At 46.0% G+C, this 22,932-nt stretch overlaps 1 protein-coding gene across 11 annotated transcripts in view; it reads right to left on the bottom strand.

Annotated features, from left to right (window-relative positions):
• Positions 1-22,932, bottom strand: part of POU2F2 (POU class 2 homeobox 2) — a 105,515-nt gene that overhangs the window by 9,142 nt on the left and 73,441 nt on the right. For 10 of the 11 annotated variants that reach the window (XM_081868980.1, XM_081868982.1, XM_081868977.1 and 7 more), the window contains 10 exons: positions 15,798-15,863; positions 14,440-14,474; positions 14,260-14,316; positions 10,318-10,437; positions 8,859-9,059; positions 7,693-7,798; positions 5,726-5,817; positions 4,747-4,908; positions 2,376-2,517; positions 1,290-1,438 (listed from right to left, as the gene is read on the bottom strand). In XM_081868980.1, the coding sequence (XP_081725106.1) occupies positions 1,290-1,438; positions 2,376-2,517; positions 4,747-4,908; positions 5,726-5,817; positions 7,693-7,798; positions 8,859-9,059; positions 10,318-10,437; positions 14,260-14,316; positions 14,440-14,474; positions 15,798-15,863 (1,130 nt within the window). Of the gene's footprint in view, positions 1-1,289; positions 1,439-2,375; positions 2,518-4,746; positions 4,909-5,725; positions 5,818-7,692; positions 7,799-8,858; positions 9,060-10,317; positions 10,438-14,259; positions 14,317-14,439; positions 14,475-15,797; positions 15,864-19,922; positions 20,049-22,932 lie in introns of those variants that run through there. The other variant, XM_081868975.1, reaches the window with a different exon arrangement.

Here is a 22,932-nt window from a genome sequence, read left to right as displayed (position 1 = left end):
CACACCTTGCATTTAAATACACATGTAAAGCACATGGTTTTTCAAGAATCCTCGGAACTGTAGTGCTGTGAAGGGTGAACTGCGGCTGCCAGGATTCTCTGGGGGAAGTAATGTGCTTTAAATGTATGGTGTGTACACACTTCTATCAGCTGGAATCAAATGAGAAGAGAGTCAGCCATTCATTTGGGAGACCTGGGTTCAAGTGGTAGCTCAGCCAAAGACTGGCATAAAGACTTTGGGCAAGTCATACTCTCTCAGCCTTGTTTTCCCCTTTGTTGTAAAACAGGAGTGTCATTAATTACCTGGACTAAAATCAGAAGCCCTTGGCTCTGTGTGAGCCACCAGAGCAGCAGTTTTGGACTTCTAGGTAGGGCAATGAAGTCTTCTCAAGCTCTTCCTAGGATGGCCATTGGGCCCTCCTAAATAGGAAGAGCTATAGAGGGCTTCCTGTTTGGGTCAGGAGTTTGCCAGAGTAAAGTGGATTTCCTGGCTCTCGTGTTTTCTTTGATTCTGACTCATGCCTGGTCCAGGGATGAGAAACCTCAGGATCAAGCGCCGAATGTGAGCCTCCATGCCACTCTCTCTGGCTATGCCTCCTTTCTCCAGGCCCCATGCATAGCTGGCCTCAATTCTCACAAGTGTTTTTTGCCCGGCAGGAATGTGTCACTGAACTCAGATAATGCCTCTTGCTTGCCTAGGTTGAGGTTAGAGAGGTATGTATAGAAACTTGCCCACTGTGCAAAGGTTTACTATGTATATTGATTGCCTCACTCACTTTTGCCTTTGGCCCCACCCACCACTAACATGGCCCTTGGAAGGTTGCCCAGAAAGGAATGTGGCCCTTACTTTGAAAAAGGTTCCCCACCCTTGCCTTGGTTCCTCAGATTCCCATTCCCTGGCATAACCCATGATTCTCTTGCAATTGCTGCCAAGGGCAGTAAGATTGGCCTTTTCCCCCTACAGCTTTTCCCCATGAAGAACTAGAGATAAGGAAAAGTTGCTGAAAGCCTTGGGAAGTGATATACAATCTAAATGAACCTATTGAAAAATTGCTTAATTTTGTTTTTATTCATTTCCTTATATGTCACACGCTTCCTGAGAATAAAACCGGGGTGGCCCATGCATGGTCTTATCTGCTTCTGTCCTTACAGCAGCCTTGAGATGTGGGTTCGGTGAGGAACCGTACTAGCCGAGGTCAGAGTTTCGCAGGAGAACAGGAATTTGAAACCTGGCTTTTCCATATCACTCTTTAGGTACGTGGGGGACTGGACAATGGGAAAATGCCTCACCGCGAGAAAGCTTTTTTCCAATGCGAAGCGGACATTGGTCTCAATGCTGGTCCGTTTCTTGCGGCGCCGGCCTGGCAGCCCATCAAAGCCCATGTTGGGACTGCTTAGCTGGTTGGGGCTGGGAAGTGTGGAGTCCACAGACATTGTCTCTGAAACATGAGGTGTGGGGGAGCCATTTAGTCACCTTGCAAACATCATCACCCAGTGTACAGCACCCCACCTCCATCCTGTGGCTTGATCCAGTTTTGCTGTCTTCATCCTTCCCTCTACTGGGCCTAGTTTCCACTTGCTTGCCTTGAGAAGTGAGACCACTCCCTTGCCTCTCCGCCATCTCCTTGTGACTTTAGAGATGGTGCCCTCCAGATGTTGTTGAGACTACAACTCCCATAATCTATGGCCACTGTTCATGCTGGCTGGAGCTGATGGGAGTTTAGCAACATCTGGAGGGGGCTATGTTGGAGTCCTGCTTTAGAGAGTTCACACTGGATTGGCTTTTATGCGGCCTATGTAACAGTAGTTTCTCAGCTCAAAAAATGAAACCTTTGAAGATCTATCTTAGTAGCAGTCAAGGGGCAATTTTAAAGTTGAATGTATATGCTGAGGAAATATTTTCCCATGCTCTGCCTTACTGGAAAGTAATCTGCAGAACTTTGAGCCCATAAAGTGAATTTTCCTCAAGGCCTGAAGTTAGCATTCTCTCCCTCTGTCCTTGGAGGCTTGGGCCCCTGTCCACCCCCCAGCCCCCCCCCAAAGGCCTGTTCAGGCCTATCTGACACCTGCATTAGGCCAGACATGTGGGGACCATTCTTAGATAATGAAGTCAGTCTTTTCTATTCCGTTATGCTCTCCCCAGCCCTGACAATGATTTCCCTCACACCTGCTCATTTCCACAGCTTTCCTCTCCGCCAACTCAATCAGGGCTTAGCTTCCTCAGCAGAAAATACCTCAGACCTTGAGCTCCACTTTCCTTCTAATCGCCTGTTCCCACCCACCCCAAAAGCTCTTTTATTTTTGCCTCTAAGAGGCCTTAACCCCTCCTCCAGCCGACCTCAGCTTCTTCCTGCTCGCTTCCTCCTCTCCACTTACCAGCGTCATTGAGCCATTTCTCCAGTAGAGGTTTGAGTTTGCACATGTTCTTAAAGCTGAGATTGAGTGCCTCAAAGCGCGAGATGGTTGTCTGGCTGAAGTCATTCCCATAAAGCTTCCCCATGGCCAGCCCCACATCACCCTGTGGAGGAGAGAGACAGAGGTGGGGGGAGAAGCTGTTACTGAGAGCATACAACCTGCCAGGGCATTGAGATCATCTGAGAAGGCCCTTCTCCAAGTTCCATCTCTAGCAGAAATACACCATGTATAAACATCAGAGGGTGCCTCAACTGTAGAATACTCCCCTCAAGGAGGTACAGGTGACACCAACATTTTCTTCTCTTTGGTACATGCCTAAAACCTTTTTCATTTGCCCAAGTGTTTTAGATTATGGAATTTTTAGTTGGCTGGCTGATTTTATTCCTCTTCAATTTTATTGCATTACTGATAATGGGTTGCATCATACTCTGAATAGACCCACTGAAATACAAGACTAACTAAAGTCCACTGATTTCAGTGGGTCTAATTGCTGAATACAACCCACTGTTTTATAATGTATTTCTACTGTTAAAAATTCTTGAAAATATTACTGGTTTTGTACTGTGGATGCTTATAAACTGCTTAGAGAGGCATTTTTGGCTAAAAGTAGTAAAAAAAAGTCTGTGTATAAAACAATAAAATAAAATAAAATAAAATAAAATAAAATAAAATAAAATAAAATAAAATAAAATAAAATAAAATAAAATAAAATAAAATAAAATAAAATAAAATAAAATAAAATAAAATAAAATAAAATAAAATAAAATAAAATAAAATAAAATAAAATAAAATAAAATAAAATAAAATAAAATACTTAAGGCTGTGCATTCATACTGGCGTGATCTCTGCCTCACTCCTCAGGTTGATCCCAAAGAGAAGGTTGTGCTTATGCAACCAGCATGGGGAATGTACTTTCTAGAGCTGCCCTTGTTCTATGTAAGTTTGGGGGCACTTCCAGAATGTCACTATTTTTGATTCCATCACATTCAGGCAAGTTCAGGTTGCACAATTAAATGTGATTTGGAGATACATGACCACCTCATCAAAAGATCAACATGATCTAGGCTCCCTGTGAACAATTAAGAATGAATGCTAAATCACTGACTCATAGAATTGTAGAGTTGGAAGGGAATCCCAAGGGTCCTCTAGTCCAACCCCCTGCAGTGCAGGAATCTCAACTAAAGCCTCTAATGTCCAACAATGTCTAACCACCCCACAAACTTTGGGCGAACAAATTGGAATGAATGTTCAATAAACATGTCATCTGGAAGTGACCTTAGTCTCTTTTTTCCAGGGAACATTGCCACCTCAATCCCTGATGCTTCTTTCATATGAATCAACCTGGACCCTACGATCATTATGTGAGGCTCTTTTTTCCTGCATTGCAGGCAGTTGGACTGGGATCCCTTCTAACTCTACAATTCTATGATTCTTTGTGTGCCTCCTCCACAATAGCTCTGGAGGGTGACATCAGGAGAACAGGCCTTTTCTGCATTGGCTCCCCGCTTCTGGAATGCTGTCCCAGAGAGGCTTGCTTGGCACCTTCGTTACATACCTTTAGATACCAGGCAAAAGCATTCCTCTTCTCCCAGGCCTTTGGCTAATTAAACAACTGAAGGCCTTTTAAATTGAGGGGAGAGTTGTTCTTGTTTTTGTTTGTTACTATGTTATGTGTTCTTGTGTTTTTATGTTATAAACCGTCCTGCGGTCCTTGGATGGAGGACAATATAGAAATTTAATAAACGGAACAGTAATTTCACAGTGAAAATGTTTGTAAATTAAATGAGTATATAGAATTGGCAAAATTAACTTCAATTATAAGATACTAATCAAATCAAAAGTTAAGAATGGAGTGAAAGTATTTCGAAGATTATATGTCAAAATATTGTTCTAAAAATGACATGCTAATAGGCTTAGAATGAAAAATGCAAGCAATAACAAAACCAATAAAGAAAGAAGGAAAAATCAGAATGTAAGAAAAATAATTTATTACAGAATGCAAGGAGAAAAGGTAGAAAGAAATATAAAGAAGTTGAATTGCTGTGGAGGGAAGTAGAGGGTGGGTGGTGGGTTTTATAATTAAGTGTATAATTAAGTAGCTGTTGTAATTTAGATATTATATTTTATGTAAAGGAATCATTGGGAATTTTGGTTATTATGTATATATGTTAAGTTTCAATAAAGATCTTTGGGGGGGGCGGAGAAAATAATAATAATAATTTTACAGTGAAAATGTTCACAGGGCAACATCTGGCACAGCCCCCTAAAGGAAACCAACAACATCCCACTCTTCCATCGTGGACTAGCCTAAGCCAGATGCCTTGGCATGTACCTGTGTGAAGCCCAGCTTGATACGCCGCTGCTTGAAGGTGCGGGCAAACTGCTCCAGCTCCTCCAAGTCACTGGGCTCCTCAGGGTGTGAAGGGGTCTCCAGGCATTTGGGCGGCTGTGAGTGAGTGAGGTGGGACTCGGGGAGGCCAGGCCGAGTCACTTGCTGGGAAGCGGAAAGAAGACATGGAAATGCTGAACCAAGATGCACGAAAGCACCGAACAGAAGGCAAAGAATAATATATGAACAAGAGCTCAGAGAAACAGCTTAGGGCTCATCCACACTTCTACCAGTCCCATGCCTAGAAAGCATGGGGCCAAATGGTCTTCTGCCTGACTCACTCCTTTCCCAGGGAAACCCTGCACTCTAGCTCCACACTGGAGCAAATCTAGAGAAAACCCAACTTGTTGTGTGCTTCAGTTGAACACTAAAGAGTGGTTTTCCCCTCCCTGCCTCCCGGGCCAAGCAGTGGGACAAAAGGACACTGCTTCCCAGGTGGTGTCAATATTACCATATTACTTATATCCCATTGTTGGCTCTGGTCAGACATTTCTGCAAGTCTTTGAAACAATACACGGAAAACTGTTTAAGCAGAGGCAAAGGTGAGATGAGTGATCACAACCTGCATAGTCCCAGGGCACAAGATACAGAGACACTACGCTGAAGCTAAGCAGGTCTGATCAGTGCCTAGTTGGAAGACTGACTGGGAAAGGACCCCCCCCCCCTCCATGCACACCACCATCAAGTTCCATAATGGAAGGGGTGTAAATGTACTAAACAAATAAACAAATTCCTGATCGCCACTGCCTTCAAGGGTCTGACAAAATGATTGTTGCATTGCGTTAACTGTGGTGAAGCAGTCTTTTCTTCAAAGCAAGATATACTGGCGCAGACAAGAGTACAGCATTAAAAGATGAAGAATGAGACTGCCAGACCAAGGCTGGCAATCTCTGCATTCCCACTGAGTATTTTACGCACTCACCTGTGCTGGGAGTCCTGCACGAGGCTGGTTCGGCAGGAGGCTCCCTGGGTTTTGCTGAGGTAGCTGAAAGAGATTTGGTGTCGGGAGCAGCCCTGTGAGGGAAAAATGTAGTGAGCAGCTCAGCTTTGCAAAATCAAGCACCACCTTATTCCACCGTGTGAAAAGTTACTGATCAAACCCGGGGGGGAAATCTGCCAATTTGGTGCCATTCTTCAGACCCCTAAAAACCTCCACTGTTGTTATTTAAGCGAAGTAAAATCCTACTCCTCATTGGCTGAAGAGAAAATAAAAATTCACAATGGCAGCTACTGCTGAAAATGTGCAGACAAGAAAAAAGCCTAGCTGGACACTGCAGCATTTAGAAAATGTGGTTTTTCTATTTTTCACAGTTGTTTGTCTTTTCTTGCAGACTGGGGAGGAATTTGAAGGTGAGCCTATTTAATTCACACTTTCTGAAACAAAGTATAAACTGAAACACAGCCATTTGTTGAAATTCATAATTCTCCAAATTCTGCAATGCAGTTCTCCAGCTAGGTTATTTTGCACTAAGATTCATATATGAGAGCAAAGGCTGCATATAAAATCATATATTTGTGAAAATAACATAGAAATGTAGTGTTATATTAAGAAAATTGCTCTGCAAAAATATATTTATTAGGATAAATTCGTACAAAAATGTTGATGGAATTTTCATGAGGACTTTCTTTTTTTTAATTGCAAACTGGTGTGGAAACTTAAGATTGGAAAAATGAAAAACTGAGATGAAGCAAAATTGGCAAATCGTCTCATCCCTACCATCCAGCACATGATTCTAACTTGAGAGAATAAAATGCTTTATGCTGAGGCAAAGTGGAACAGATTTCTCCAGTTCCCTAATCTACCTTTTCGTCTCAGAATGGGGGGAACAAATGGGGAATTCTGTGGTGAGGGAAAAGTACTTGTGTATTCAGACACATGATTTTATCACCTTTCAGGACTGAACATAATTCGTGGTAGACCTGGGCTTGCTGAGGGTGGGGTAAGTAGATGTAGGCTGACAGTGAACTCTGTGTTTTGGGTTTTTTGTCCAAGGCTTACAAACAGGGATGAGGAATGTGTGGTCCTTCAGATGTTGCTGGACTACAACTCCACCATTCCTGACCAGTGGCCACATTGGCTGTAGTTTGGTAGATCGAAGAGCATCTGGAGGGGGGAGGGCACAGATTCCCCATCCCTGCCTTACAGTGCTTCCACACTAGGTGCTTACTATCCGCACACTTGGTTCACTCACTTTTTATAGGGCATCTACATGACATCATCAACTCATTGTCTCCCCCCTGTGTCTTCTCTGTGCTGCTTCTTCTGGTTTTCGGCAGACCACAAAAAAACCCAAGTTGTTGTTGTTGTTGTTGTTAACAATAAAAACACTAGTGGAATCTTTACAGGTGTAAATCACCGTAGTATTGTTACTCTTCCATTTTCTTTTCCATCTGGTTTTGGCATCTACTGCCTAAAGCAGCCGAACCTATTGCCATTTCACCTTCACTATTATTATTTTCCAGTCAGCGTCATTTCATTACATTGTTGTTGTTGTTACTTTAAAAAATGTTTTAATTAACACTAAAAATGCTTTTAGAACCATTTTTAAATATTAAAATATTCATGCCACGGCACTTCTATGAAAGAGTATTATAGCACTGATTTTCAAATGCTGCTGTTTTTTCATCCTGTGCCAATGTTTTATTTTTCAGATTTACCACAACATTTTAGAACGTTTTTCTTATACATCTCAAAAGTTGTTGGGAAAGAGCACTTCGCTGAGCTTTCCCCCCATCAGGGCATAAAGTCAATGGCAATTTCATTTGCAGCTTACAGCGGAAAAACAACGGCTCGTTGCACTAGGAACTGCTTGCCTGCAAATACCCTTTTGCCAGGAGAAGCGGAGTGTGGCCTATGCAGTCTCTTTCTCACACACAAGCCATTCTTACCTTGCTGTCCCTGCTGGGCCTGTGGCAGCAGGAACTGTGCAGGCGGCTGGAGGTGGTGCCCTGGGACGAGGACTAACTGCTGGAGCTGGAGCAGCTGCTGGATGTCCTAGAACAGAGAAGTGAGTGGGAGGAAGAGTGTGGGTATATCTACCATGCAAATTTATGCCAGTTTAATGCTGGGGACTGCAGTCCGGTGAAGGTGTTGAGGATTCTCCTACTGTTGACCAGGGTCTGTTGTGGAGAGTGGCAATGTGTGTTTGCTAGAAAGGCACACACAGAGGAAGTTGGATCTCACAGGGTCTACAGAAAATCCTCCCTGTGAGAGCCACTTCCTCTGGGTACAGCCAGGTAAAAGGGGCACAGCCTATATAAGCCGGTCACGTTCCCAGCCTGCTCTTTCTTTGATTCCTGATCTCCAATCTCTCTCTTCTCTTCTCTTCGATGCTTCATCAGTGACTAGGGATGAATCTGAATCTGAGTGCTGAATCTGAGTCACAGCTCAAACTCCATTTTGATCTAAACTACTGTATATGTCTGCAACTACATTTTCAGCCTGCCTCAAGACTGCTATTGTGAAACTGAGCAAGTAAATCTATATTTACTTATAAGAAGACTGTTTGGCGTGTCTATTGTTTTTAAGGGAGAAAAGGGGGAAATAACAGGAAACACAGTCTGCAATAAAGCACCCTGGATTACTAAAACTAAAGGTTAAAGCTAACCTATCAACAGGTTCCTTATTTTTGGCCGACAAAGGGATGTACCCTGCTGAACTCACGAAGGATAATATCTAACAAACACATCCTCTTCTAGTTTCTATACACATCCCTACATAAGAGAAGAAATGCCGCAGCGCACCTGCAGCAGCATAACTGAACACCTTCACCTGTCCCAGCTGCAACAAAACATGTCTCTCCCGCATCGGTCTCTAGAGCCACAGCAGGCACTGCAACTTTCCAACAGTTTGACCTCGCCCAGAAAGGCGCACCCCTCCATTGTCTCCTGAGACAGATGGATGCCAACCATGGATCAGGCCATGTCTGCATGAGCAGCCTGTCATATGCTTTGACTTCTGCCCTGTTCTCTGTGTGGTGGTGAGCGTGTAATGCTGGGCAACCCATTCTGGCCAGACCCCCGGCAAGCTGAGCCTCCCGTGCACAAGCCCTTACCTGTGCAGTGAGCTGGATTGGCTGCGACAGGGCAAGCTGTGGCGTCTGGGGCTGGTTCTGTGGCGCCGTCAGCTCAGCCCCAGGCTGCTGAGAGGAGGCTGCGGCAGCTGCGGCATTGGACTGCTGCACGGCGGCTGCCAGGAGCTGCGCTTGGGCTTGCTGCAGAAGCAGCTGCTGTTGGGCAGGCATCAGGGCCGTAAGCTGGGTTAGTGGAAGGCAGAGAAGAGGTGTACCAAGGGCAGCATAGCAAATGGCAGGTCAGGAGGGGGTGACCAGGCAAAAGGGGAGTAGAGGCGAAAAAGGGGAGGAGGAGAAATCAACCAGGCAGAGAGAAGGAAGAAGCTGGTTAGTTGGGTCCTTCTCTCACCCAGCGCATCAGCAAGAGCCCCAGCAAGCAGAGAGCCAAGCAATATATTCCTCTTGGTTGCCAACTCTTTTCCTGACAGCAGTGCCTGTGCTTATAATTCAACACAATAGGACAATTTCACTAAGCAGATGAGGGCTGTTGTTCTTTCATGTTATGTTCAGGGACAGGAAATCCTGTGTGTGTTGAATTTCTCCTTAGTCACTGGGAAAGGCACAGGAGGAGGAATGGAGTGGACAAACCTAAGCTTCTCATGTTACTGAGAAATGCTGATGAACACACAACGCCATTCTGGGTCCCTTACTGCTTATATGAGGAAGGTATAAGCAGCATTTTGCTAGGGCAATGCAGAATGAGAATTTAGTTTCAATCTAAGCCCCTCCACAAGCCACACCTGCACAGGAGAAATGTCCACTTCCCCAGGCCTCTACCTACCACATTCAGAGGAGAGGAGAAGGGTGAGATTTCAAAATCATCATTTCCTTTTTATCATCCTTCAGTGTCCACCCCAGAGTGCCAGGGAGCCATGCCTCCCCAGCTACCATCTTCCTATCAACCCTCTATTTCCCTTAAACTATTTTAAATCATTAACTGATACCACAGGCCTTTTACAGATAGGTAGCCGTGTTGGTATCTGAAGAAGTGTGCATGCACACGAAAGCTCATACCAAGAACTAACTTAGTTGGTCTTTAAGGTGCTACTGGAAGGAATTTTTTTATTTTGTTTTGACACAGGCCTTTTAGTACATGATTTCTTTAACTATTTTTTCCAAGTGCACACCTAAATAATAAACACATACAGTGTGCTTGTCAGAAGACACACGCACTCTCTCTCTGATCTGTATACTTGCAAACCTGGATTTGTTACTACATAATCTATGAAACAACTTTATGGAAAGAGAGAAGCTTCCCATCAAATAATAACCTTCTTTTTACATAATGAACGTTGGCTCAATGCTTCTTGAGTTCAGGACTTTCAGTTGTTAGAAAACTGGTCATGGAAACAGCCCTTTGTTTGTATCCACCTCCCTGCCACCCCCTGGGCCACTTAAGACAAACTCCATAATCTATCTGGCCATGGGACCTTCCACTTACCCCAGCCAGCTGGCTGCCAGCTAACATAAGCTGGGCCTGGGGCAGGTGTGGCTGCTGAGCTGGGGGAGCCGGGACTGGGGCTGGAGCTGGAGGAATTTCTGTTGGGTCTTCAGCTTTGATCTGGAGGGAGAAAACAAGATGAAAGAGAATCACTACGACTCTCTTTCCAGCTGTGTGCGACAGACATCCTTCCGCTCCTGTTGCAGCTCAACATTGCTTGTTTGAGACACAAATTTGATGTTGTCCTCCTTCTGCTTCCATGCTTCCTGACCCCCTCTCCTGTGCCCCTAATCTCCCCTTCCCTAACATCTGAGCTACCAGCCTAGAAGAAGCGCTTAAGCAGTGCTATGGCAATGGGTAGCTCTCACAGGGCAGTGCAAAAGGATCGGGTTTTAAGGCTACCATTGAAAATGCGGAGTTCTATCTGTGTCACTGCAGGGAGAGGATGATGGCCCAATGGAACTGAGGAACATTGTCCAGGGTGCTGGGTGATGCTAAGCAACACCAAGGAAAACAAAAAAATTCTGCAACTTGAATACATTATGCTAAGTAAGCAGCTCTACACGTGTTTAATTCACTCTGCTCCTGCAAGCGACTTGCTAAAGGGACGAAGAGCAACACAAGCACCAAAATCCCAACAACTGGAAGTTGATGCTATCTCTCTGACTCATTGCTAGGTTGGCTTCCTGTTTTGCTGCTGGGCCTGAGGCACAGGGAATTTCCCCGCAAAACCAAACTTGATTCATGAGTCTCTACCACACTGATTACAAAAGTACAAAGCTGCCCACAGTTCTGACCCACCCAACCTTCCACTCAGCTATATATTATACCAGAAAAATAAAAAATAAGTTTCTTCAGTTACTCAGAAACTGAAATATTGAATTACTTCATGATTCCAGTCCTGGGACAAAGTGGGTTTTGCAGGTTTCTGTTGTGCTTCAAAACACAGCAACATTTGTTTAACCAGAAAATATAGAGGGGCTGTAAAAAAAACCAGAGTTTTAAAGCTAAGTAGGTACCAGTAGGTCAGTGACCTGATGGGAGGACTAGCCTGAGGGACCTGTAAGTTGCTTTACAAATGAAGACTGGAATAGAAATGTAGTAAATAATACTTCATGGCACTGCAGAAATGATACTTTTCCTTAGAATTCACTCATCTACAGCCACCACAGCTGGTTCTGGGGTAGGGATGGGGAACCTGTGGCCCACAGATGTCTTTGGACTCCAACTCCCATTAGCATGGAATGATGGGAGTTGCAGTACAGCATTTAGAGAACCACAGGAGATCTGGAGGAAACAGTGGTCAACTAAGACAGATAAACACACCGATAAACAGAGGTGGAGAATGTTTTCTGGTGAGTGGGTCGTATCCTTGTCTCTCCAACCCTGCTGGACAAAATTTGACAGATGGGTGGCAGGTCATGTTACCCTTTGCAGCCCCACTTATTGGGATTTCAAAGCACAGCACAGGCCATTCGGAAATCCTTTTTATAAAAAGGCATTTAAACAGCCCTCTGGACCACTTGTCTTCAGAGAATCAAGGAGGAGCATTGAGAAGGAGAATGGAATGTAAACTTGACTTCCTGTCCTTTCCAAATTCTTTTCACGCTAATAAACCTATTGCCTAAACTTATTAGTGTATTAATCATGAAAGGCTCCCACCGCCGGAGCACCCCGCCCCTGAGACTCGTCAGAGCTCCTGGCGGCTAGCCCCACCCCCTGCAGGCAACTAGCCCCGCCCAGGATATGCTCTGCTCCGGGTGCCGAAGCAGCTAGCTCTGGCACTGCTGATAGCCTTATCCTCTATGAATCTGTCTAATCCCATTTTCAAGCCAGCTAAGTTTCAAGCCATCACAACATCTTTGATAGTGAATAGCATGGTTTAAATATGTGCTGTGTGAAAAAAGTAATTACTTTTGTCTGTCCTGAAACTTCCAACATGCAGCTTTATTGGATGGTCCTAGTATTATGATGGGTGGGGGGGAGTCTCTTACCCACTCTCTTCATACCATGCATAATTTTATACCCCTCTATCATAATAAACAGGGATACTTCAGGAATTTGTTCTTTCTGAATTCTGATACAAGCTGGCTTGATTTGCACCTCCCAAACCACTGTGAAGATCAGAATGCAGCTACGCTCTTCACGAAGGGCACTGCAAATTGATGCAGTGCTCCCTCTGGTGGCAGCTGCTAGTGAACATAGCTAGGTACCTCAACCTCCTTTTTCACCCAAATGCTCCCACTGACCCATGTTATTATTATTATTTAATATGTGATATGATAAAGCCTTGGGACGCGGGTGGCACTGTGGGTTAAACCACAGAGCCTAGGACTTGCCGATCAGAAGGTCAGCGGTTCGAATCCCCGTGACAGGATGAGTTCCTGTTGCTCGGTCCCTGCTCCTGCCTACCTAGCAGTTCGAAAGCACGTCAAAGGGCAAGTAGATAAATAGGTACCGCGGGAAGGTAAATGGCATTTCCGTGCGCTGCTCTGGTTCGCCAGAAGCGGCTTACTCATGCTGGCCACGTGACCCGGAAGCTGTACGCTGGCTCCCTCGGCCAGTAAAGCGAGATGAGCGAGCAACCCCAGAGTCGGTCACGACTGGACCTAACAGTCAGGGGTCCCTTTACCTTTACTTATGATAAAGCATTATTGCAGGACACAGAGCCAAGGTCCACATTACCTCCATTAGAAACTGCTGGAGTCCACATTCCAGAACATACACACGTACAACTATTAACACACCTATTAACCATTAACATATTTTACCTTTATTTTTACCTATTAACACACACACACACACACACACATTTATTCATACACACACATCCATTCACAAAACAAGCAAATCTCTCCTCCTTGTGGAGGGGTAGTGTGGCTTGGGTGCCAAAGTTCAGAGGTTCCCCAGTCAGAGGCACTGCAAAATTGGATTCCTATTTCCTCATTAATATTATAACCTGCAACCTGATTTCTTCCCTCTCTGACCTCCATTCTCCTAGACTTGGCTATGGTGGTTGCAGATGAGAGGTGACAATTTTATTCCCCATAAAAAGGTAAGGTAAAGGTACCCCTGCCCGTACGGGCCAGTCGTGTCCGACTCTAGGGTTGCGCGCTCATCTCGCTCAAGAGGCCGGGAGCCGGCGCTGTCCGGAGACACTTCCAGGTCACGTGGCCAGCGTGACTAAGCGGCATCTGGCAAGCCAGCACCAGCGCCGCACACGGAAATGCCGTTTACCTTCCCGCTATAAAGCGGTACCTATTTATCTACTTGCACTTAGGGGTGCTTTTGAACTGCTAGGTGGGCAGGAGCTGGGACTGAACGACGGGAGCTCACCCCGCCGCGGGGATTCGAACCGCCGACCTTGCGATCAGCAAGTCCTAGGCACTGAGGTTTTACCCACAGCGCCACCCGTGTCCCCATAGATGGTACCTAAAAGGTAAAGGGACCCCTGACCATTAGGTCCAGTTGCGGACGACTCTGGGGTTGCAGCGCTCATCTCACTTTATTGGTCGAAGGAGCTGGCGTACAGCTTCCGGGTCATGTGGCCAGCATGACTAAGCTGCTTCTGGCGAACAAGAGCAGCGCACGGAAATGTCGTTTAGCTTCCTGCCAGAGCAGTATCTATTTATCTACTTGCACTTTGACGTGCTTTTGAACTGCTAGGTTGGCAGGAGCTGGAACCGAGCAGCGGGAGCTCACCCCGTCGCGGGGATTTGAACTTAACCTTGTTCCCCATATCGGGGAGCACAAAGCAGCACAAAAAAGCAGCCCTGCAAACTGTTGGAAGATGGTCCCTACTGGTGGAGACCACTGTTATTACAAGCATGTATGGGAAACTGTCTTCCCTTTTGAGTAGGTTGAGAACTGGCAGAGAAACAATGTTCTCTGCAGTGGTGCTAGTGGAAGCTACAAGTGGGTTGGCTAGAGGATGCCACTTACCTTGGTGCCGGTGCTGGTTGGGGACGGGGAGAACGGGGAAGGTTTGCTCTGCTGGGTCTGCAAGGGACAAAGAGAGAAAAAGGAAGTCAGCATCGACAGACTAAGAGCATGCCCCTTGTCTGCCACAACAACATTTGTGCCACTACTTTAAACCTCCAGCTTCTGGCCAACTTTTCTCACCTGGTGGTTTGTGTCAGGTCCATTTCTTTCTGTATCTGAAAGCAAAGGAGATAATTGTCATAAAGCTTCTATACAAAGCCATCGCCTCAATAATCCCCATTCCTTGAACCCTCCTCCCAAGGCCTACATTCCCAAATAGGAGTCCCATAGGCCACATCAAGCCTGCCGTGCCTGTTTCTTCTCCTCCTCTCCCCACAGGTCCTGTGCCTTTCTCTGTCGCTTGCAGGATTTCAGTCATGGCTATGAGGTTTCTTATGGTACTGTACATGCATGAACACACATGCCCAAGTGTAGGATCACTCTAAAATCAAGATATATATGCAAACCATACTAAAATTCTGGCGTTTTGGACAATGCAATTATGGTTTTAAAGAAAGGGATTTAATTACATTTTTGAAATGAGTTGTTGTTATAATATAAAGGCTAGGTGGTTTTGTATGCAATATTTGCATTCATTTCTACATTACAGTAAATGTACATGTAGCATGTTTATAGAGGTAGGCAAACCTCTGAGGTCTCCCTGCTTTTTGTCTGATATTTGGTGCTTTCCCTTCTTTCTACCAAGGGGTAAGATGGCCCACTAAACCGTTAAGTGGCATGGCCATGCACCAAATATTGGCTGCTTCTTTCCACCCAGCCTACCTTCTAACATTTATTCTCTGCTTCATTCCTTCTGCTCCCCTAAAACAATCGCTTTCAGGACTTCTCACTGCTTCTCTTCTCAGTCCCCAGACACCCCACATGACCATTTTTCATCATGCCTAACTTTGCCCCTCTCCCCTAAATTTGCTTCACTAAGACTCATTCAAAAACTTGCTAGTGCAAATCGTATGTTATCTTAGTTGCATTTTTATTGCTTAGTCCAATTTACTGGGTCTGAAAAACTTTTTAAAATGCAGAACATTAGGAGCATTTATTTTACAATAACAGTAAGGAGGAGGAGGAGATGATCACCTCAGGGCAGTTTACAAAATAAACAAGAAGTGTACATATCACAAAACACGTGTTTCATATATTATATGAAGGCTAGTTCCTAAGCCTGTCGGTTTGTCACATTCCATTAGGACCAAAGAATGGAACTCAGGACAGAGCAATGCAAATGAAAGCTGAGGCATGGTCTCCCTGCAACTGTGGGGTTATGGGACAAAGGAAAATGGCTTTGGGGCACCGTTGTTGGGTGACGGGGGAGCACAGAAGTCTGTACTGAGGTGAGATCACTCTAGAGATCACTGTGCACATCACAGCAGTCTCCCATCCCTCACCCACTTGTCAAAGCTCATAATGACAGATATTTTGCTAGTTCATAAAAATTATAATGAACGAATAAATCCCCATCCCATCCCTCCAGGCACTGCTACCTGTGTGCTCCTCTTGCAGCTCCAGCCGCGCCTTCTCCAGCTCCAGGGGCTTAGACATTCTTACTTCTATGAGAGAAAGAAAAGAGGGTGGAAGGAAAATGGGGGTGAGGGCTACATCAGATTGTGACGGTACACCAAGCGGCAGGGGTGGGGGAATCAGAGCAGAACACCCAGAACCTAAATACTAATCTAAAGTATTTAAATATCAATACAGTAACATTTACAGTACATAGAATTTGAAAATATATGCCTAGCTGGATCAGGGATGGGCAATCTGTGGCTCTCCTGCGTTATTGGACTCCATCACCCATCATCCCTGACCATTAAGGTCAGCCCAGGTCGTTTTGCTGCTTGAGGCAAAAGCCCTGGAGCTATCCCCCCCTCCTCTGCCCCCTCCTGATCTTCATCAGCGCTGGGCATCTACTGCCCAGTGCTTGGCACCTGCTCCTCCGCCACCGTGACCATGCCCCACCACCACAGTCCCTCATCTATCCCCACCTCTCCACAGCCTGCACAGCAGACCACCTGCCAGCCAAGCAAACCAGAGCTTCCCCAGGCTGCCTCCAGGCGGTGAAAGAGGAGACGCAACAGTGGGGAGGACACAGTCACAGTGGCAGAGGAACAGGAGGAGGAAGAGGTCACCCAGCAGCAGTGTGTGCCCTGTCGGCAACTGGAGGTGGCATGCAGTGGGTGCACAATGGCAGTGGTGCCACCCTCTGGAGCCTCTGGCCCTGCTGACCATTGGTCCTGCTGGCTAAGGCTGATGGAAAATGGAGTCTAATAACTTCTGGCAGATTCCCATCTCTGTCTTACTATATCTTGACCAATATAATGGAAAGACATTTCAGTGGCCAACACTGAAAAGCAGTTTACTTTTTGTTGAGCAAGAGGACAAAACACTGCTTGAATGTTTTTCCTAGTTATCCTAGTAAAAACAATAGTTTCTTTCTCTTTTTAATGGAAGCGGAAAATTCAGAGGAGGAACCTGGAATATCCATGAGAAGACCAGGACCCTAAAGGCGACTTACCCCCCATCATTCAGCCTAGACACTGAGGTCCAGCTCCGAGGGTCTTCTGACAGTTCCCTCCCACAAGAAGTGAAGCTACAGGGAACCAGGCAGAGGGCCTTCTCGGCAGTGGCACCCGCCCTGTGGAACGCCCTCCCATCAGATGTCAAGGAGATAAGGAGCTACACAACTTCTAGAAGACATCTGAAGGCAGCCCTGTTTCGGGAAGTTTTTAATGCTTGACATTTTATTATGTTTTTATCTATTGCTGGAAGCTGCTCAGAGTGGTTGGGGAAACCCAGCCAGATGGGCAGGGTATTTTATTATTATTATCATCATCATCATCATCATCATCATCATCATCATCATTGTTGTTGTTATCTCATTTTGCAATCTTACTGCCATCATGTTTTTCATTTAGTTCTGTTGAATTTTTTTGATTCTCCTAAATAATTTGGCATCACCAACAAACTTGACTCCTTCCCCGCTTTCCCATACCCCTATTTATACATAACTGGGTCCAAATAGCATGGCATGGCAGAAGGTGCAAAGATGAGAGCTAAAGGTTGCTTTTTTTCTAACATGGATCATGTGCACAAAATAAATAAAAAGAGGCATACTTTTGCTTTCCAACATACGCTACATCCTCTCCTTCCCACCACCTCCCAAGCTACACTACAAAGGAGTAAGATATTGCACTACAGATTCTAGACCCTAGTTTGTGTGACTTTAGCACTACAAAAATCTATTCTATAGAACACTCTTTGGAAAGGCCCAATATGTTTGGGGAGACCCCAGCAGCTCAGATCAGAAAGTGAAACCTTGCAAATGGAGGGCCTAGGCAACCACTCGCCCAGCTTCACAAAGTTGAGAAGCAGGGAATAGAAATAACAAAACAAAACAAAACTTCCAGATTGTTAAAACCACAAAGTCATCCATTTCAGTTCCTGGCCCGCAAGATCCCCACAAATCAAATTACCTAATCCTGCCCTTAGTGAACGTGCTGCCAGTAGAGGATGCAGCCAAACAAGGCACACACAACACTGCGAGGTACCTGGGAGGGGAAGGTGTGATTTGGATGCAAATGGGGAGAGTCAGAGGGTGGACTTCCCCGCTCTGGGCACTTTTGGTCCCGTGCTAGAACTGCACGTAGCTTAGCTTGAAGTGGGGAAAATCTCTTTCTTAATAACAACCAGCCCCAGCTGAGGAACACAACTGTGACCATTTCGGGCACGGCTGGGCCTACATACTATGATAAGTGAAACTGATCGAAGTCAACTCTCCCTCCACCCCCACCATTCACAATGGAAAGCTTTAGTGAGCAGGTTTTACACTGCTTTTCTTGCTCCAGTCTGGCCTAAAAGCTGCCTCACCCAAAACAATTTTTAAAAAGGAACGCCCTCCTTGCTTCCAGGGTCTCTTTTGCCCTCTCCTGGCCCTCCAGCTCCTACCTGGACCAGCCCTGCAGTGCAGGACAGGGTGGGGGGGCGTAGAGAGTTGCCTTCCTCTTAAGATGTCTTTTCCGTTTCCCACTCCCAAGACTGGAGCCTTATCACCGGCTGTTCCTGTCTGATTTGCATATGCTTAATGAGTCACACTCTAATAAGGAAGCCCTGTTGAGCTAGGCTAGACCTCAGCATGCGATGTGGGGGGCAGTTGACGGGTGGAGAGTCCAAGAAAAAGTGGGGCCGCCCCCTGAGTTGGGTCCTCTCATTAAATGAGTAACATCCACCAAATTGTAGCCGAAGTGCATGTGTAACAGCGGTAGCTGCACATTAAGTCCATTACAGGCAACCATTTTGCTACCTTCCGCGTGGCAAAAATTCTCCTGACAAGACGATATACAAACAGTTATACGTTTCCCAAGATGCAGTTTGGTCATCTGTATTGGTGCCCTGCATCATCCTGTCAAAGGCTGAGGAGAATTTTACCACGCTTATTTATTTATTAGATATATTAGTCACCTCATAAAACACATCCTCTAGGCAACGTGCAGCACCGTATTCTGCACCTGATCAGAAATCTGGGGGGAGCAGCTGTGGGGATGGTAGAGGAGGGCAAGGATTCCTCTTGCAGCCAGGCAGTGTGGCACAGAGAGTTCGTGCCAATGGGCAAACTACTCTGAGATGAGCTCTCTCTCACCTGGGTTAGTTTGATCGCCTAACTCCACCAGAAAGGAGAATTTTTGCCATGCATGCGTTGGAAAACATGAAATCTGAGATCCGGCACCGAGGGCCTTCTGGCGGATCCCTTGCTGCAAGAAGCCAAGTTACAGGGAACCAGGCAAAGGGCCTTCTTGGTAGTGGCACCCGTCCTGTGGAACGCCCTCCCACCAGATGTCAAAGAGAAAAATAACTACCAAACTTTTAGAAGACATCTGAAGGCAGCCCTGTTTAGGGAAGCTTTTAATGTTTAATAGGTTATTGTATTTTAGTGTTTTGTTGCAAGATGCCCAGAGTGGCTGGGGAAACCCAGCCAGATGGACGGGGTATAAATAATAAACTACTATATAATCTCACCAGAAGCTGCCACTGCAGTTGCTATGCAACCTTGTGGGAGCACCGTCCCACAGTATTCTGCCACCCGAGGCGGTTGCTTCACTCTGCCTCATGAGTGGGCTGGCCCTGCGCACTCATGTGTGTAGGGCTGGGGGCTCTGTGGCCCTCCAGATGTTGGCCGCTGAGTCGCACCAGCCTCAGGCATCTGCCACATTCACACCATATGGTTTAAGCTCTTTAAGCAGTCACGGCTACCCCTAAGTAGTTTGTTAAGGGTACTGAGAGTTGTTAGGAAACCCCCATTTCCCTCATGGAATGACAGTTCCCAGAATTCCCTGTGAGGAGGAGTAGACTGTTAAACCACTCTGGAAATTGTAGCACTGTGAGGGGACTAACAAACAGACTCCTATTCCTCTTACAGAGATACCATTCCCAGAGTGGTTCAACAATCAATCCCTGTTCCCAGAGAAATCTGGAGACTGTAGTTCTGTAAGTACAATAGAGGTCTCCTAACAATTCTTAGCACTATGGTTCCCAGGGTTCTTTGGGGGAAGCCATGATTGTTTAAAGTGATATAATACTGCTTTAAATGTACAGTGTGGATGGGGTCAAATACACACCAAGATTCCCCAAACTCTCCTTCCTGCTCTGCCTTCTAGCACCCTTCAATTAGCCCCATGCTGAGAGAAATAAGCAAAGCATTCTGGGTAAAAAGTGGGACATGCAATAAAATGTTGCAGAGCAGTATGCTCTAGGTTCAGGGTTCCAGCCAGTCATGCCATTTTCCCGGATACTTGATTTCATCCCCACTCCAGTGGACATTCAAAATTCTGTAGCTACCAAGTGTGCTGTTCTGGAGTCTCTACCCCCAGAAAACTACTTTTGCAAAGCACAAGATGCCTCCAAGCTGGCCAATACCTCCCTTATTGCTGTTTTGGCTTCCTAGGGAATGGCACTCATGAGTTCACTATTAGTAGGTATGATAAGAATGTTATTGGTCGCTTCCAGGCAACCTTTTTAATGAGCATCTAGGCTGCTTTGTTTGCAGAAAGATTAGACCATGTTGGCTATTTAATAAGTACTCATCATGATTTGGTTGTGGGGAGATCAGATGACGTTTCATCAAGTGAGTGTTATCCCACATATTCCAGTGCATTTTCCTCATTTCTTCCATTTGGAGCAGGTCTGCTTGGGAGGGGTCAGTTTCCGAGAATCGTATGCGCACAGAACCAACTCCTTCTCCTTGGTTGGCCTACAACAACACTACCCCAATAGGCAGATCAGAGGCATTGTCTTCAACCATGAAAACCCTCTTGAGCCTTCTCGGTCCACTGAAAGGATTTTCCACCTTTGAGGCAGTTGGTCAATGGCACAGTGAGGCAAGAGAAGGAGACAATGAACTTCCAGGAGTAATTTGTGAACCCCATGAGATGCTGAAAACCCTTCTTGGTTCAAGGTGGCTGCTGGGTCAAACCACACTATGCTTTTCCTGGGTCCATCTCGGTGGCGATGGGGATGCTCTGGTACCATAGACACAGTGTAGGGACAGTGTGGTGGTAGCTTGCCACTTTCTTGCAGGACACATCCTGAAAGATGAGATACTTGACTGGGAGTTTGTCCTTGTTTGCTGTGAAAGGGGGCAAGGTGTTTTCAGGGGAAGAAAGCGCAGTGGCTGCGGCCAACACATCCTCTGTTTTCTTGTAGTACTGCTGATAGAAGTGAAAATGCCAGGGCCGCTGCTTCCATGAGATGCACAAGTTGTGGTGAGTGCACCAGGGCACACCCCCCCCAGCATAATGGGAAAGCATGGTGGGGTTGCCAGGTAAAATGTCAGCTCTTCTTGGGGGTCCAGCAACCTCAGGAGTAGCAGGTGCAGTCGCCCACATGATTGTGCCAGGCACCATTGTTCTACTGTCAATGGCATCCATGAAGAGTGACTCACTGAGCTCCCATGAATCAATGCCCTGCTGATTGGCAATGTCCCAATCCAGGAAATTGCTAGAGGGTCCTGAGTCTATCATAACTCAAGTAGGCACCCCTTTCCCCAAAGGGGTGTGAAAGACAGTAGGCAGGGTGATGGCTGATTTGAGTGGTGGTGGAGCTTCAGGGGCCTTCTGGGAAGGTCCACACTCCTTCTTTGGTCCCAGCTCCCAGACCTCTAAAAGAGTTAGGATTTTGAGTTTTCTAGTACCAGAGTCTTGACAACCACCTTGGCTGAACACACCATGGCACAGTGCCTCACCTTCCCACAACAGAGGCACGCACACTTCTTTCACCTTCCTGTCTTCTCATCCTCCATCAACTGGGGACATGCTATTCCGATCTGCATAGGTTCCTCCCCTGAAACTGATGATGTTCACACACTGCAATGGGAAATATGTGCCGGAGCATGGTACTGGAACTCCAGGCAACCTTCAGGTCTACCGCCTATTTTCAGGCACAGCTGAATGAGGGATGATCAGATGCCAGGTAGATGTTTGCCCCAACTCACCAAGGATCTCGTCATTTATCCCCAACTGGTCCTGCACCATATACACCTTGTCATTTCAATTCCAGTCCTGGGCCTACAGTCTAAACGCACTGGTGTAATCACCCACTGATTCTCTCCCACGCCTCTGATTCTGAAGCCAACGTGTGGGTGACTCCTTCTTCTAAGGGTGCTGGAAGGACTTGACCATGGTTGCAATGAAGTTGTCCTAGTTGTTGCCATGCAGTTATGGGTCACCAGTCTTGATGTGAGGTCCAGGCTTGTAGGGGTTGAATCAAACTGTCCTGGTCCTCACTGCAAGCAAATGGGCTGGTTCACACTGGCTTGATCTGACTAGGAGTGTCTGATGTCATGAGGTGAAACAGTCCTCTGCCAACCCTGCCCTGGATCCAGCTCTCCACTCCTTAGACTTCTGGCCTACTCCTCAGGCTCAGGCGCATATCAGAGTCCCAATGTCACATTCCCCATTCTGCTAGCAAGCTCCCCAGGTTCATCCATTTCCAACTCCCCGAACTCCACCCATTCGTCCTCAGAATCCAACCATTCCCCTCCATGATATCTCCATGGGACTCATGGCAATCAAGATATAGAAGGGGGTGATGTAGATGTGAAGCAACATCAGAAGTTAAAGAAGGTACAAAACAGTACTGAGGAATATTCACAATTAGCTAGCCTCCTTTTAAAATGACAATGACAAGCAGAAATAAAACAGCTGAAGCTTATTTTTCCCTGCTGTGTTGATGAAATGATGGGCAAAAGTTCACCTACTCCATTTCTGAGTGTCAAACTGCTGTTAGAGGCAGGGGAGTAACTGCAGGAGGAACAGGTAGTAGCACTGTACACAGAATGATCAATATAAGTAGAACTCATTGCTGCAAGCAACCTACAGTAAGGCGACCGATAGTGAGAATGATAAAAATCAGCAGTTTCTATAACCTCTGATCAAAGATAATGGAGAGGCAGTAGGTATGTATGAGTAAGAGGCAAGCAAGTTGGTTTTGAGAAAGAATAATAAGCTAAAGGGTTACGTCCCACCCCACCCACAAGATACACAAACATGACATCCAAACTCACCTTCTTTGAATGTTGTTAATTCAGTACCAAAAATGGAAAAGCCATATTTTCAGATTAAATGCACCTTC

The sequence above is a fragment of the Podarcis erhardii genome (assembly GCF_964252035.2).
Source record: "Podarcis erhardii genome assembly, chromosome: 7".
Lineage (NCBI taxonomy): Eukaryota > Metazoa > Chordata > Lepidosauria > Squamata > Lacertidae > Podarcis > Podarcis erhardii.
This window is presented reverse-complemented; position numbering and strand designations above follow the sequence as displayed.